At 36.8% G+C, this 18010-nt stretch overlaps 1 protein-coding gene across 1 annotated transcript in view; it reads left to right on the top strand.

The window, feature by feature from the left end:
• The window catches only part of NOL10 (nucleolar protein 10), a 53272-nt gene extending 38748 nt beyond the window's left edge, over window positions 1–14524 (top strand). Inside the window, exons 14-21 of the mRNA XM_074820061.1 lie at window positions 99–225; window positions 1858–1937; window positions 2094–2192; window positions 2830–2916; window positions 4660–4833; window positions 5214–5461; window positions 10707–10809; window positions 14079–14524. Coding sequence (XP_074676162.1) covers window positions 99–225; window positions 1858–1937; window positions 2094–2192; window positions 2830–2916; window positions 4660–4833; window positions 5214–5461; window positions 10707–10809; window positions 14079–14198 — 1038 coding nt within the window. The 3' untranslated portion in view covers window positions 14199–14524. The remainder of the gene's footprint in view (window positions 1–98; window positions 226–1857; window positions 1938–2093; window positions 2193–2829; window positions 2917–4659; window positions 4834–5213; window positions 5462–10706; window positions 10810–14078) is intronic.
• Window positions 14525–18010: the final 3486 nt, after the last annotated feature.

Raw genomic sequence — 18010 nt, 5'->3', positions numbered from 1 at the left:
ATTCATTTGTTACTCCATTACAGCACAGTAGCCAAGAGCCTAACTGTAGGATTTTTCTGTAAGAATATACAGTTTTTAACTTTTTATAATATCCACAGGTTTTAGGACCTGCCCCAAAATGGTGTTCCTTCTTAGACAACTTGACTGAAGAACTGGAAGAGAATCCAGAGAGCACAGTTTATGACGATTACAAATTCGTAACCAGAAAAGACCTTGAAAATTTAGGTAAAACAGTTGAATATCCTTTTTAGCTGACTTCTTTGTTCGGTTTTTGATCATTTACACATGTAAGTTTTGTAATTCCAATGTGACATATGGGGACTGTTAGAAATTCACTGGCAATAGTTTCTTCCAGTCTTCTTGGTTATTAATGTACCAGACTGATGGCTTTATGTTCTTTGGTTCCCAACCAGTGCAACACTAGATATTTGTGTTTCTGAGATATTTATCCCAAGAAGATTGATATTTGCTGATTAATATGTCTAGGAATCTGTTGTGTGTGCTTTCAGACACTAAACGGGAAGATATAGGAAGAGAGTTTGGTTTAGTTTTCAAAATATTTTTGAGGTGCTCAAACAGTATGTTGGAACTCACAGCAAAGTCTGCCAAAGGCTACCCTATTTGAATGTAGTAATTTCCAGAAAATACAAGTCATTCAAGGGCTAATAGAAACACAGTTTCAGGGAATTGGAATGCTGAAAATTATATAGCAGAGAAGGTAAAAATGCTTCTCCCAAGGTAGTTAGTCCTTTTTCTGTCTGTTACATGTTTTGATTGCAATGTTTTGCTCCAGTTTATTTTACCTCTCAGTATGGGAGTTGGGTTTGGCCTGGCAGGAGGCCATACAAGGAGGAGGTCATCCAAAGCACCTGCATCTTCAGTGTTAAGAGTTCTAGAGTAGATGGTCTGAATGTAACCTGCCAATGCCTATCCCAGTTGTAAGGGAAGAAGGCAATGTAGTATTATCTACACAGAGACTTGACTGAGAATACTTATTCTGCTTTAAATTCACTATACTTAGTCAAATTCTTTTCCCCATAAATGCAAGCTTTCAAATGAAGAAACTGCTTAAGGGGTATTTTGTATTTCATATGTCAAGGTTTCTTTGTATTACTAGCCATTAGCTGGAGTACTCTTATTTTGGAATATGCAGGAAGATTGTTTGCTGGAAACAGTTAATTTTTTTTGCTTTCTGAGATGCGCAGTAGTTTTTTACTTTTTTTTGCCATTTAGTTCTAGAAGTAGTTTGTGAATTCTTAATTTTTAAAGATTTGGGGTCTATAGAGGATATTTTACCATAAAAAGCTTTTTATTTTATCAGTCTTGGAATTTTATGAAGGAAAATCAGAGAACTCTTAAGTATTTTTATTCTTACTTAGGTTAGGGCCTAGGGTGACAGTTTTATGACCTGATGTGGTACTGTATTTTTTTTCATCATATTGATTCTTCAAAGATAGTGACCCAAGGCAAAACTCTTTAATTAAAAACATCTCTATACCACACTAAAAAAGTGATTGTCAAACATCTGTGGACTTTCAAAAAAATCCTCTCAAATTTTTCTTTGTAAACTTTTATGGAGCATAGTGCACGTGGGCATTTTTTAAAAATGCACAGTAACATGTATTATGACAAGAAGAATGGATTTTGTTGCTCTGAAGAAGCTCAAATTCCTTGCTGGACAAACTGATTTTTTTCGCGGTTTTACTTAGTCTTGATGTAATGGATGTGACTCTTAGATTCATGTGTTGCATTGGCAGTGCTTGTTTGTCTTGAATCGGTTAAGTGAAGGGTCTGGCTTGGAATAGGAGTTCTTTATATATGAAAGCTCTTTGAAATCCTCTGTAACTTTTTTCCCAGGCCTTGCTCATCTCATTGGATCATCATTGCTCAGAGCATATATGCATGGCTTTTTTATGGACATAAGACTTTATCATAAGGTAAATAAGGCTGATCCTTGTCAATTTTTACTCTTAACAATAAAATGTGTGTGTTGAGCTTTTGTTGTTTTTTTGATTTGGTTAGTTTTTTCCAAATAACTGACCGTGTCCCATATTAATGGTATTTTCTTTTTACTTCCTCTTGCTTGTTCAAAGGCAAAAATGATGGCCAACCCCTTTGCCTATGAAGAATACAGAAGAGAGAAAATAAGGCAAAAGATAGAAGAAACACGTGCACAGAGAGTTCAACTAAAGGTAAATCCTGTCAACAATGAGTATACTTCTGGGAAAACTATTTATAAAGAGTAATATATTCTTAAGTGTATCTCAGAGATGTAATGAGTTAGTCTTTAATTCTGTTTATCATCAGAGAACCAAAGTGATTTATAGAACTTTTTGAATGGAACCATAAAATTCCCATGCATGATTCCCACAGCTGAGAAAAACTCATACCAAACTGTAAAAGAGCAGCTCTCATCACATTTGCCACTTGAGCAGATAACTCACTGGTAAAACTTGCAGTTTCTACTTCTCTCATTAAACTAAATTACTTAAGCCATTAAAGCATAATATTATGGAAAGAGATATTATTGTTATAACCAGTAGCTTTCTAGATTGAATTTGCTCAACATACAAGGAGAAATAATTGCTTTTAAAGTACTAAAGCTGGTGCATTACAAGGAAAAAATAATACAGAAGTTCTGCTCAAATTTTCTTCAAGCTCTATTGCTTTAGCAGTACCTAGAAATATTTGGAACCAGTCAAGGAGCTTTTCAGCAAGAGTTATAAGAATGAATAAGAATTCTGTCTTCACCACACTTAGAAATGTAAAGCATGCAGGTTTTTGCATGATTAAGAGTAATTTACTGATAAATTGCTTTCCTCTCTTTAGAAACTTCCAAAAGTCAATAAAGAGCTTGCACTCAAACTGATTGAAGAAGAAGAGGAGCAACAGGTTACCAGAAAAAGAAAACAGAAGGTGAGCTTTTGTTTTGGAGGCTTCTCTGACTGGGAGCACAGAAATAGTAATGCTTACAGTATTGATTTTTTTGTTCTTGGGAGTCGGGAGGGTGGGTGTTATCTGGCTGAACAGACTCAAAATTCCATTGTTTCTGTTTCTCATAAATAACTTATTCTAGTAAGTGGCTTTAAGGTGGACTTCACTGTAGCTACAGCACCAAAAAGGCCATGTAGTAACTTAAAGCTTAAAATTATGAAATCCTCATTTTGAAGGTGATAGGGGCTTCATAGGACTCTGGAAGCTAGCTAAATGCAGAATCAATATCAAAGTTGTTCGAAAAGGACCTGTTGTTTGCATTTGTTGATATTTTGGTGGTGACCATGACAAGATAGATGTTATCTGTAAAACTGAAAATGCAGTTCTCTATCTTTGTGTACACAGTTAACTACATTTTATAAAACAGCCAAAATGGTTTGCTCTTATGCAACAGGAATTCTTCCTGATGTTGACAATAATCCCATTTTTATCCTAAGTGAAGTCCAAAGGAAAAAATGAGTTCATGTTTAATATCCAGTGGGAGGGGGATGCTTTCTATAGGCAGCACTTCATAGGTGCTCATTCTCACAGGAATATAATGTTCATGAAAGGCAGGCAAGTAGCTTCATGTGACATCTAATGAAATCCTGTGTGTTACAGTTAGAAGGAAACATGAACTACTGAAAGAGTAGGTGGTGGTAAAATTTTAATACAGACTAAGTCAGTGTTATGATGCAAGTATGAGTTCAATAAATGGGGACTGCTTTGTCTAGGAGTACATATAGATTGTGCTGTTAAGTGAACTAAAAAGAGTATACATAAATATGCGTGTTCTGGTTAATTTCCTGAAATGGCATGACAGTCTTATGAAGAGCAATTTTCTTTAGGTTTTGGGATTTAATTTTTGGCAACAGTTTCTGTGTGTAAAACTTACGCTTGGTTGTTTTCTGTATCTTTTTTTTTTTCCCCCACTTCTTAGGTAACAATGAAAATTTAATGCTGGGGTGGGATGAATGTGCTGGTATGAGTTTGGCAATGTTGAAACATCAGCTTTTTATAATAAAAGCTATGTATTCAATGATTTTAAAATGATGACAAGAGGTATTCACATAAGCTGAAATTGTAGCTTGAACTGTTCCTAATTCAATAGTAGCATAACTTACACTGAGGTCGTTTTACTTCGATGTGAATGAAACTGCTTTTTCCATTCTGTATGCTAGGGCAGTGAAGAAAAAGTGTTATAAGATGTATAGAAAGACTTACTCTTATGTATTTACAGTAAAACAGTAGTAACATTACATAAAGACATGTTTACCCTGATAATTTGTTGTACATGTTGTAGAATCATCCCCGTCAGGCAGGGTATTTGCCTTGGAGGTACTGCTGATTAGTCAATAGATACCAACACGTCTCCAGACTAGCTGGCTGAATTTATGAGAAACGCTATTATTAATATTTTTGAATTAATGTCTTCAAGGTGTCTATAGTGTGCATAAAAAAAACCTGTCTTGCTTATAGGTAGCTTAGAATGATACTTATTTGATTCTTGTGGAAGTAATAACATATAATAGGCATGAATCTTGATTTTTATATGACCTGGAAGGATAAAGCAACTGGCATTTCACACACTGGTTTTGAGTTTTGTTTAATTAAAAAGGTAGTACTTAGTTTACCAATGTCTGTTTCAGAATTTTATAACTCACTCATGTTTTGCTTCTTTTCCAGAATCTGCCTAGCCTTCTCAAAGATGATCGTTTTAAGGTCATGTTTGAGAATCCAGACTTCCAGGTGGATGAGCAGAGTGAAGAATTTAGGCTACTTAACCCACTTGTTTCTAAAATAAGTGAGAAAAGAAAGAGGAAACTAAAGATCTTAGAGGAACTGGAAGCACAGGAACAGGTAAAATATTTTCCATTTGGATTAGGAAAAATCCTTTTTTTTTTCCTTTGTTTCAAGCATTCAGATTTTTCATGCTAGAAAGAGGGAAAGATGGAAGCAATGCAAGAATGTCTTATCAGCTACAGTAATTAAGTGTGATTTATAATGTTACCCTAGTTTTTAGATGCAAACAATATTGTGTCAACGTGAATATAGGTTGGAAAAGATAAAATATGTAGGTGGAAACAATTTTATAATACATTTGCTGTTACGGCTTTTGTTCAAATTTTAGTTGTCTTCAAATATATCTATGTAAAAGCTGTCACGTACTCTAATTGCAGAAATGGTTTGAAAAGAAAATTAGTTGATGATTTCTTATTTTATACTATTTTTGTCTGCAGGAAGAGGAAGAAGAACCAGAAGGAAAAGCAAGTGATGCAGAAAGTTCTGAGAGTTCAGATGATGAAAAAGGCTGGGTCGAAGAGGTCAGGAAACAGCGCAAGCTTCTACGCCAAGAGGAAAAAGTAAAACGGCAGGAAAGGTTCAAGGAGGATCAGCAAACATTACTGAAACCTCAGTTTTTTGAGATTAAAGAAGGAGAGGAATTCAGAAGCTTCAAAGACTCTGCCAAAAAACAAAAATTAATGAAGTAAGACTCATGTTCCTATTTTAATAGCTGGGGGTAGACGATTCTCAAGGACTACAATGCAGGCCAGTGGCATTTTGGAAGCACTTACTAGTAAAGCCACATCTGGCAATTCAGGGATATAACTTAAAGCGACATAGTTGTTGAAAGCTTTGTTTTGTAGTTAAACAAATACAATGTTTAAAGTATGGCAGAGAGACAACACAAATGAGATGAGTAAGAGATTAATATTCTGAGCCGGATTTGGGGATGCATTACCCAGTGTTGGTGAACTGCTCTCACAAATAACAACACTGATGTCTGTGAGACTGGTTATATTTCTCCAGCAGTGTCAGTATGAGGTTGACAGGCTGGATGTTTTTCATCTGACCCTCAAAAAAAGGATGTAGAATACTGCGTGACTAGTCACTATTTTGGGGGTAGGATCAAGGTGGTAAAACAAAAGTGTTTTGTCTTGGTGTTTTTATGGCATCCAGAACCTTTCAAAAAAACTATGCTGTCCCTATATTGTCAGGTCTTACTATTTCTGGTTTTGCAATACAAAAAATAAGACTTTTTTTAAAAACTTGATTTCCTTAAATCAGTGATCAACTGAAGTAATTGGGTACTGTATAAAGAGCATGTCAGACTAAAGGATTTGGCTTTGAGGGGGTTAATGCCTGCATATCTTGTTGATTTTTTTTTTTTTTTTTTCAGAGGTGAGCCCTTCAGAAAATGAGATTTAATAGCCTTTTATTATTTGGAGCGCAGACATTGGTATTAAAACCTTGAAAGACAGTAGCACACTGCAGTGCAGAATTTTGACTAATGTTGAGTTTGTTCAGCCTTGAGGAAAGAAGGCTTAGGGGAGACCTTATCACCATGTTCCAGTATTTAAAGGGTGGCTACAAAGAAGATGGAGACTGCCTTTTTACAAGGAGTCACATGGAAAAGATGAGGGGCAATGGGTGTAAGTTACTCCTGGGGAGATTCCAATTGAATGCAAAAAGAAATTTTTTCACAATGAGGACAATCAACCATTGGAATAATCTCCCCAGAGAAGTGGTGGATTCCTCAATATTGGACACTTTTAAAGATTCAGCCAGACAGGGTGCTGGGCCATCTTGTCTAGACCATGCTTTTGCCCAGAAAGGTTGCAGCAGATGATCCTTGAGGTCTCTTCCAACCTAGTATTCTATGATTCTGTGATTTATATTGAATATACCCATTTATACCAGACTCTAACTTTCTTTGATTTCTCCATCAACTTTCTTCTGATTTTCTTTCTTTCTGTCTTTCTGTGTTTCTCTCTTTCTCTCTCTCTGTCTTTCTGTCTGTCTTGTCTTTCTGTCTGTCTGTCTTCCAGAAGATGAATCAACTTTTTACTTTTGTCCATTTTTCTTCTTTGTCAGGAGAAAATTCCCCTCTGGAGACACTGACTGAGTATTGTAGGTTAAGGATATTTTTTACATTGTACTTGGACTTATAGTCATGTTAGCAAGTGACTTGAAAGGAGCCTGAGACAGTGGTCAAATGCCACTGTATTCTCATTGCCACTGAAATACTTCCCTAAAAGGCAGTGTTGCTGCAGCCTACTTCTTTTTACACAAATTCAGCTGCTGACCTCTAAAGGAAATTCTCAAGGACACTCAATTTGAAGTATTAAGGTTTCATTCTGTTCAAAATATGGAAGGCTTAAATGTGAACAAGGATACTGAAAGTTAAGTAAATAAGCCAAGACAGGTGTAAGGAAGAGAAACATTTAGAATAAATTAGTACAGTGTGACACAGGACAAAATAAATTCTTTTATCTGCTATATAGAAGGAGAAAAATCATTGCTTCAGCTCAGGAAAAACGAAAGCTAGTACCACAGATCTGTCTAGTGGATCGAAGAATATCAGTGATGACATAAACCATGAAAAGACTTTCAAAGACTGCTTTTAGGGAAGAGAGAATCTGTTCTAAAATTTTTGCTAATTCTCTGCAGGGAATATTTTGCAAGGTGTGGTGCATAATGAGGGTGGCTTGGGTTAGATACCCTCTGTGGTAAATGCACAGATGGGATGTAATGTAAAATGTTAAAAAAAAAAAAAAAAAAAAAAAAAAGAGAAAGTTGAGGATAGACTAGGATGACAAAAAAAATGAATGACAGCATTACATCCTTCATGTTTTTCTGAGTTGCTGTCCTTGAATTGTCTGATTTTTATTTTATTTTTTTTTTATTTTTGTCTAAGCAATTAGCTCTATACTCACTGACTATTTGTGCTTATCCAAGCATTGTTCTGTGTATGGAGTTTGATATTCCTCAAATTCTTAGAGGAAATTTAAAAATTAACAGCTAGTATCAGTTTCTTATATAGCTGATACAATTCTGTAATCATAATGACTTAGTCCATGTTATGAGTTCTTGTTTGGTTAATAAGCATTTTTACATATTAGAGTTTTATGAAGAAAATACCTAAATATGTTTTCTGCTGGCCTTATTCAGTGATAAGTAGTCAGCATAAAAATAATTAATTCAAGTAATGTACTGAAAATTGGAAAGACTGTAGTGGCATGTACAATCTGGTGAGGCTGGCATGTTTGTCTTTGAGATTTATCCAAGTAATGGAATGATGGTCTGTGACCAATATAATTAAGTACCTTAATACCTTCACTATGCATTTAATGGTTAGATGTTCTTTTTTTCTCTAATCGTATAATGTTCTACCTGAGGAAACAGTTTATGACTTATATAAAACTGGGTGTTTCTTTTGACATGTTCCTGACTCAGCACGGCTCCAAGCCCAACTTCTAAAGCAGTGGTGTGTACTATAAATTTCTTCATAGACCAACAGTCTACACGTTTCCTTGCGCAGGAAAGCTGCAAAATTTACTCATGGTTGTAAAAAACACCTTGTCTCAAATCAGTCTACATTTCATTTTCCCCTTCTGGACTCTTTTGCTTACACATGAAGACCTGCTGAACATACCAGCAAAGATGCAAAACTTTGCTTTATTTACTTACTGCATAAGTTCCTCACATAGTAACTTTAAAGGAATCCATAAAACGGAAGGGGTTTTATGAGTGTGCTAAGATCTCTTTTGATTTTCTTGATGTCCCTTTAAAAAGTTTCTTATTAATTTAGAGCATGTCAAAAGCTACAGTAGCTGTACTTTATAAAGTATGACAGTAAATGTGTGTATCTTCAGAGGTGGCCAAGAAAGTCAACAAAAGCATAGCTGACATTCCTAGGTATTGCTAAACTAAAGCAGGAAAAGTCCTGAAAACTGTTCTCTTTATAATAAGGAAACAATAAGTGCCTGGGCAATGTGTTTTGTATGTTGGTTTGGTTTTTCTACTATAGGGCAGGGGAAGTCGCTTCTAATAACACTGTTAGTGTATACCTTGAATCAATTTGTTGAGGATGATTTTAAAAACAACCCAGCTGTTGAAACTGTTTGTTTATCAGTGTGTGCAATTCACTATCATTTGAGGTCTGTACATTTTCGGATAAATATAGCCCTACCTGCAATTATTCAGTAAAATTGCAACCCCACAGCGTTTTGCTAATATCTCCTCATTTTCATTTTTCTCCTGACTGAAGCAGTATCTAGGCAGTCATGCTAAATAATTGCTGGGTAGTAGCCATATTTCTCCAGTTCACTTTCAAAGGGGAGAAAAATGGGGCTTCACTTGAATGTAGAAATCCCACCACAATGTCGGTGACTGATCTTCTGCCATAGTTAGCTCTAAGGCTTAGCTTGTCTTCCCGATTCACACAGATGGAACAAGTTTTTACATGTACTCAATGAAAAATATACTACAGAAAAAAATACAATCAAAGTACCTAGTCATGAGAAATAAAGTAATTCTTGACAGTAATTTTTCATTGTTAATCTGAAGTCTTTGTTACATAAAATGGCTCATTAACCAAAATTCAGCGGACTTCAGAGACTTCATGCATAGGCCACAATCCATGAGCCCCATAGAAATGCCATTGACTTTGGTGGCTGCTAATCGTCTGTATTTTTATGATGACTTGTTTTCCAATTTAAAACTTGTACAAAAAAATGTCTCTTAGCCCTCTTCAGAGAGCTCTAATACGGCACTCATTATTAGCAGCATCTCAAATTGCAGAAACTAATTTAGTTTCCAGTTAGGTGAATGTTTTCTAAGCTCATTGCAGAGTGAGATTGATCATACAAGCCATGCCATATTCTCAGGTGGCACTGCTTCCGTGTAGGGCCCACATCACAGAAGAAGGACTAGCTGTGTTAGGACTCACAGGTGCCTTCAGGGAGGCTGCTTGAAGCCAGCACCATCCCTGCCTGCCCACCTCACCCCTGTGCTGGAGGCTATGGGGGGACAAAGTGCATTTCCACTCCTCAGCTGTTCCAATTTACAGTCAAGCTTACTGAGGTCAGCAAGGGTGATATTAAATGTCAGCTCACAACCTGGAGCAACTGGGGCATGTCCCTGTGTCTTGATTTTTGTAGGGGCATTAACTTCCCAGTGAGGGAGAGCTAAAAGCAGTATCAGTTTTGACTACAACAGCTACCTCTTCCATAGAAATGCTAGAGTTCAGTGCCCAAGGGAGAGGCTCTATACCAGCTTGCTTACAGAAACTAACTGATGAACACCATGCGATTGAAGGCATATGCTCATGTGGAGCTCACGGTCAGGGTCTATCTTACTTATCACATTCGCTTGTTTAGAAAACTGTTTGCATTAAACTGTTACAGGCGCAGTGTCTGAACAGTCATTTGTATTTGGACTAAGTAGCTTGTCTCTATCAGCGAAGTGATTCATTCGGTGATGAATTCATTCTGATGTATAGCCAAGATTATTTCCTTCTTTCAAAAGTGTTTCCAATTCAGAAATGATAAGATTTCAAGAAAACTGTATATATCTAGCCTTACTGTTTTTTTTCATTTGTGTATGTATCTATTACTGCAGCTGAATATTCCTGGCTTTTTCAGACATTTCATAGAAAAATATAGCAATAGAAGGGTGTGGTTTCTTTCTCAACTAGAGTCCTGTTGCTTTTTTAGCAGAGAAAACAATGAACTTTACATAAATTTTAGAAGTGTTTCTACTGAGAGCAATATCTGGAGGGAATGATTTGAACTTGTCTGTCTTTTCTGTTTACTGAATGGTTTTTTTTTTTTACAGTTGTGGCATTTCAGGGTTTCAGAGAAATGGAGATTAGTTTTGACTGCATTATCAGCCTTTATTATAGTAAAAAGATGGCAAGAATGGGGACTAATGTTAATTATTCTCTGCAGGAAAACTCTTGGAGATCGTTTAAAGCTTGAAGAAAAACTTGGCACACTCAATGTGTCTGATACCACAGTAGGCAGCAAACAGGCAACATTCAAATTAAAGAAGGTGAGCTATATATATAATTTTTTAAGATAATACACAAGTAACTTTAGTTTTTGCATGAAAGAACAGGAACTTTAAAACCGTCAAACAAATGTCCCTCTTCATTTCTTTATAAGCTGCCAACTCTTCTGCTTCTTGCCAAAAGAATGAAAGCCTCCGGTAGTACACTGTGTGTTTATACCCTTATAACTCAGGCAGCACTCATAAAATCTTATGTTCCGGTGGAAAATACTGGCTTCCATCTTTTAATAGTTTATTTGCAGACATACCATCAGAAGCTTGTGACCTTACCTGACTTCTGTGCCAGGACTGATCAGATCTCAGTATGCAGGTCCGAATGCAATCAGGATGCTGTAGGTGACAGGCTTTCTCTTGGTTGATAATGTTGCTAGGTCTCAGCATGACAGAAGCAGAGCTCATAACCACCTTTGTGATTGGACTTGTGTAACACAGATCACAAGAATGAGCTCTGGTCCTGTTCATCTTGCCAAATTCCATTTGAAGTGTGTAGTTGACTGCTGCCTATCTACCTTTCTCAAAGGGTTTTGATTTCCCATCCTAAGGAATTTTGTAGATCGCAGACAGGTGATTACTTTATAGTGTGGGCAGAGTTAAATGCATGTGTGCATCTGCTACTGCTGTAGAACACTTAGGGATTTTTTGCTAGAAAATTGCTTTACAACTGAGAAAAGGACACGTTATAAAAGCTGAAGACCCGTATTAATTGATACTTAAGCTGGCAAAATGTATTTCTGGTAAAACTGGTTTTCCTCAGGTAAGCCTCTTTGCTATCATACATTTCTCCTTACCTGTGGTCAAATAACATTCTCACCAGTAAAGCTGCTGTCACAAGAATGACTAAGTAGTTATTTGATTGTCACATTGGGTATGCCTGAACAAGATTTTTAAATAACCAGATTTATTGGACTATTTCTACCTTTCTTGGTTTTACCTGATTATTGTCTGTTTGCAGATGTAATTTTTCATCTGTTTTTGATTCCTGTATTGCTGTAATTTAAAATGTGTTGACTGTGGAATAAGTCACAGATTCCTCTGCAGTGCTGTGTAGGATAACCATTCTGGGGATTTTACCAACTGCTGTAACTGATACGTTAGTGTCTTGCAGCTAATTAAATGGGATTTGCAGGGCTTCAGAAGCACAGTCTTTTTTATAGTAGCTTTAAATTAGAAAGTGCAGAGCCACAAGGTTTCTTGCAGTTGGTAGTGAACAGTGAACTGTCACCTTTTGCTAACAGTTTTCTGAAGATAGTTATGTTGCTGCTAACATATATGGATTTTTATCTGACTTAAACTGATGTTGCTTTATTGAAATATGTATGTTATGCTCATTTGCATTAGAAAGATTTTTTTAAAGTCTAATTAAAAGAAAAATCATGCATCTAGAGTGGAGATCTTTTCTCCTATCCACGGAACAGCAAAAGAAGACAAGTCTTCTCTCAAATAAACAGACCCTGTGTATATATTCTGAAGTCCCAGGAAATGTAGCAGGGAGAGCTAGGAAGAAGTCAGGCTGTGCAGTATGCTGTGTCTTGACACTCCTTTTCAGAGGATGCAGAGATGAAGTTGGCAAGCCTAAAGGGAATTTAGTGGTTTTAGTGTTAACACTGATTGTCAGCTTCTGCTTTGTAATGCCCTTTCTTTAAAGTGCAGGTATATTTAGGAGTAGGTAGAAAGATTTAGTGAGGGAGAGAATTGTGCTCCCATAGGATTGGTATCACTCGATCTCGTAAGTCAGTGAAATTGAGACTGAACTTGGCTGCTGCAGTTGTGGAATGTTAGCTGCCTCCCAAATGGCCAGCAACCACTGACAGATCCAGCAATGAAATTGTTTGTCATTGATATTTCAAAGTTTAGTTTTCAGGGAATTTTAGTATGGTTCCTACAGTGTGGCATTCAGTTTTTCAATTTCAGCATGCTTTATGATAGCAAATAGATAAAACAAAACAGCAGGGTTTCTAAAATACCTAAGTATTTACACTGCTAGGGAGGTATAGAGGACTTTTTTTTAAAAAAAAAAAAAAAAAAAAAAACAAAACACAAAGCTTCAAATGTAAATCAAGATCATTCCATTTCAGTACACTAGTAGTAAACAGTCAATATTATATTAAGATTTCTCAAGACTGTTTCAGATGAAGTCTGAAGACAGAGTGGGACTACTGTTTTCACATAGTGGGTTTCTTGTTTCCCTACTTGCAGTGGAAACAGAAGTCAATAAACTTCAACATCTAAAGACCAATAGCTTTTATTACCATGATACTGGTATGGACTTATTGCCACATTTGGTAAATTGGTTCATGTCTCACCTTGGCCAAAATGTTGTCTATGCATGCAAGTCTCTAGCTCAAGTTTAAGTGATACTTTAATGGGAGATGCAGGAAGAGATGAGCTGATGTCTGAATGCTGCTGATTACAGAATTAGATGCAGTGGGGTTACAGCTGTGTATCCAGTAATTCTGTCACACTGTTAATACACTTACCCTGTGCTGCCATTGAAAGTGCTCTAATTGCTGTAGTATTTTATAGCATGGACAGTTGCCTGAGCTTGGCTAGTTCAAGTCTGCTGGTTCCAGTTTATGCTTAGTTTGAAGACAAGCCTTAGTCTTCCAAAGAAAATAGTAATTTATGGCTGTAAGGGCCATTTCATCTATGTGGTATGTAAATGAAACCCTTTCAGCGTGTTTTTGATGAAGAGAAAAAACATTAATAAAGCATGTGCCACAGGAGCAGAGATTTTAAATTAATTTCATGTTGAAAGTTTTTCTAGAATTGCATGCAACATACCAAACACTTTCAAGAACTTCTAAGAACACTTTTTAGAAAACCTGTATGTTTCAGCAAATTTAGCTAATTGTTCTGTCCTGTTAAAATCCATTTATGCAAATTTTAAATGTGGTAATACTAGTTAACCAAAGTAGATACAAAATAGCCTCAAATTGCTCTACCTTCTTAAGGGCATTAAAACAAATTCTGGATTGTAATTTTACAGTCTGTTGTTAGACATTGGTTTTCATCTGAAATACATTGTTTTATTCACTGTTTTTTCATACCTTTGTCTTAAATGTTTGCTCTGAGTTACTTGGAATGATAATGCCTAGGGAAACCCAGAATCAGCAGGTACAGTATAAGATAGCATGACACCATTTACAGTAACATTTCCAGATTTCCCTAATGGAATTCTGACTCAATATGTAGATATATGGTGATATGTAAGTTTACAACAACCTGAATCTATTTTTGTTTTAATATTGCAGTCAGAGCAGCAAAAGAAACAGCAAGAAGCTGAGAAACAACATCGTCAAGAGAGGAAAACCCTTAGGCGTTCTGCTAGTCATCTCAAGAGCAAACGTGGAAGAGGACGACTGTTTCATTGATGTATTTTACGTTATTTTTTTAAGAGACTTTTATCTGATTTTTCATTTGAAAAAGGGACTTTTTCGAATCAGGACACAGTACCAATGTATTTGTCTCTTGATTCATTGATGAACCCAAAAAGCAGAACTTGCTAGACTCTGTGTTAATTATTCATAAGTTTATGAAAGTAAAAGTATTGACCAAAGGACACTGAGTATGGTGTGTTATAAATTCCAGTGTGAACTGTATTTGTGCAGAAATCACTAGCAACTGGTTATTGTGTAACCCTGCATGTTTTCTATGTAAGAACTTATATATACAAGGCTGTCTGTCTTATTTAACTTGAGATGTGGGTTTTTGCTTTCTGAAGTCTTTATTTGTGACTGCATATAAGATCATGGGTAAGTTATTTTTGTCTAAAAACTATTCTTTACAAGGTGTCATGGTTTGAACTCAGCCGGTAGCCAATCACCATGCAGCCTGTTGCTTACTTTTTCCCCCACCCTCCCTGGTAAAAGAGGGGAGGGACAAAAAAGGGAGAATTTGTGGGTTGAATTAAAAAAAACCAAAACCAGTTTAGTGATAGTAACAAAACAAGAGTAACAATACTAAGTCCAAACGGGTAATAGACGATGCAGTTGCTCACCACCTGGTGACCAGTACACAGCCCGCCCCCAACGGCGATCCCGACCGCACCAGAGATCCCGCTGCACTGACCAGAAAACGGAACTGAGAGAGCACATGCCTCCTTTATATACTGAGCATAACATCACATGATATGGAATACTCCAGTGACCAATCCGGGCCAGCCCTCCAGCTGTGCTGCCTCTCAGCCCAAGGAAAGTGAACTCTATCCTGGCCAAAACCAGGACACGAGGGTACAACAGATCTCTCTTTTATGCTTCTTGAAGGATGACACACAATTATGTTTATCAAAAACTGACTTTGGCTTTATATTCTTGGGTTGCCTTAGTAGCCAGGAGGAGGTACAAATGGTCATCATGAGGGCAATTGAGAATGACTGATTTAGGTTCCTCTAAGTCACTCTGTAACAAAACATCTCTTGCCACACCGATGTACAAAGGGGAATCTTGGAACGATCGTCTAAACTTAAATTTTGTGAATATTGCCTTTACTCAGAATTCTTAGCACCATATTTAATATGTTTTGGTAAGCCAGCCATGGTTCAACATAGATCAAGTGGTATATGTTCACATATAACGCACAGTGAGGCCATGCCAGTAGCCTCCTATTCTTAAAAAAGTTAGTTGAGTTAAATAACTTTAGAAACTAGAACTGATGTTACGGAAATGATTGATTCTTTTCTATGTCTTCTTTTTGATTCCCAGAAGAATGCTTGTTGCTAACCAGGATACAGCATCTCTTCTTGATTTTTATCTTACAAACCTATCATTTACATAAGTAGTTCACTACTTAAGCAAAGAGATTAATTTTTACCTTTGATCCTAAAGGAGCTTTGTTTATTGCTTTTTAAAAGGCTTTATAAATTGTCTTTTTGCTAAATCCAAGAAACTGAACTTTGGATCCAACAACAATCAGTGAATCTCCCCATCACTGTTTTAAGAGACTTGGAGGTTCTTAAGTGTTTTGCTTTATAAACCAGAGAGGTTATTAATCTGGTCAGGTCTCCTGGACAGTTTTTTCTATAGAATTTTTGCAGTTATTTCAGTAAAAACCTTGGCTTCTCACAGCCTGATGCTTTTTTCTTTGGGTTTTTTTTTTAGACGGTAGAATAATCAGTCGCATGGTTAAGTTTATTTTCTTGTCCCTGATTTAATTTTACCTGCTTTAATTCCTTGCTTCTGTTTTTAATTATATTGTTTCCTTTAATTTAAAAATGCCTTTTGCACCTGGTATTTTCATCTTGAAAATATACGTTGTAGTCATCACTGTTGTCCTTGAATTCAGCTGAAGGATGAGTCTCTCAATACCTAATTTTTACCTCTAGCTGTCAAATTTCTGCATTGTCCATAAGCTGCTCATACCTTCTATTTAATACAGAACTATCCAGTATTCAAATGTCAGTCTCACCCATGCTGTTTATCAAGGAGTATCATTATTACTTCTTTTTAGCCACTGAGAGAATGTTACGCAGTTGTGGTTGCTCCAGGGTATGTCCCTCTTTTTGGAGTCTTGTCTTTTGATAACATTCAAGCCTTTGAAATCCAAGTGCAATGACAAGTTAAAGTTTGTACTAGTGCAACATCTTTCCCCTGGAGCATTGTGTTATCTCTTAGAAATTATCTCCATGTGCTTCAGGTGTGTTCGCTTCATATGTATAGCTATACTGAATGTGGAAAGATTAATGGTGGAAACTTGCCACCATTCTGATTGATACAGGGAGAATTGGAGATTACGTGGACAGAACTGGCACTGTAAGAGCAGAAATTCAGAGGAGTTTGCTCCTTCCCATGGTAGGCCTAAATCCCATTATGTCTGATCAAGAACTAGAGGTGCATTTATGGTTTAAGGCATCCTTATTTCAGCAGTGATTTTGTTGGCTGTCAAGAACGGTAAAAAAGAATAATCTGATTCATCTGCGGGATAGTAACTGAACTGGGTTTGAAATGGTTAACTTTCAGCTTAAAAAGTGTATTTCTTCTGTTTTGAGATTCTCATGACTCGCAGTGGTTTAGGTCAGTGTATGCTTTGTTTTTCATGTACTTAGAGTGTACCTCATTGTGATAATACTGATCATGTATTTGGGTTGGAGACTGTATGATTAGAAGAATATACTTCATACTGCTAGAGAGAAGGCACATGCAAATTGTACTTAGTGCACCATTTATTTCACATAAAGGATATTTGGGATATACTTTAAACAGTGCTTAAATAGACTAAGCATAACCAGTGAGATGCCTGGAAAGATAGGACTGTGACTGTGATTAGGGCTAATTGGAGGTAAAAATGTAAGCAACATATATCACCCATTCTGGAGAATAATCCTAGAAAATTTGGAGGTTGCAGATAATATTTGTGAATGAGAACATTAGAGTTGGCTCAAGATTCTGAATATTCGTGAACAGCACACGTAACAACCGATTGTAATGTGCCCCTCCAAGGAGGGAGACTGTACTGTGTTGTAAATCTGTCTGCTTGCTGTGCCCAGGAACACCTGCCTTGTGGACAGTTCTTCATTCAACGGTTTCTTCACTTGTGGACTGGGTTGCTCAGGGCTTGCATAAGATCGTGGTGGAATAGGGCATTTGTATAAGTGAAGAAGAGGCAAAGCTCTGTGCATCTCCATCTTGGCTATGAATGAATTCATGCTCTACTAGATAACCAGCAGCTGATGTAGATTTTGAAAGACCAGAGCAAATTAACCAAAACCAGATCTGTAGTGCCAAAGGTGTTTTCCTGATGCAAGCATATTCCTGAAGGAAGGACACATCATTCTGATACAGCCAGAGGGATACCCAGCATGTCTCTAAAGCAGGAAGATACTATATACTTTAAAAATCCATAAATTAATTGAACTAGTATTTAGTCTCAGGCTACTTTTTTCCATGAGCTAGCAGCAGTTACAATCAGTGATAGCCAGAAAAGTGTATTTTGGTGTATTTTGTCATAGAAGGAGATCTGGTTTGTCAGGCAGGACCTGCCTTTCATAAACCCATGCTGACTAGGCCTGATCCCCTGGTTGTCCATTATATGACTTCTAATGGCACTCGAGATGACCTGCTCCATGACCTTCCCTGGCACTGAGGTCAGACTGACAGGTCTATAGTTTCCTGGATCCTCCTTTCTGCCTCTCTTGTAGATGTGTGTCACATTTGCCACCCCCCAGTCCAATGGGACCTCCCCAGTTAGC

The sequence above is a fragment of the Strix aluco genome, chromosome 3, assembly GCF_031877795.1.
Source record: "Strix aluco isolate bStrAlu1 chromosome 3, bStrAlu1.hap1, whole genome shotgun sequence".
NCBI classification, from domain to species: Eukaryota; Metazoa; Chordata; class Aves; order Strigiformes; family Strigidae; genus Strix; species Strix aluco.
The sequence above is the reverse complement of the archived record's forward strand: the minus strand, read 5'-3'. Positions and strand labels throughout refer to the sequence as shown.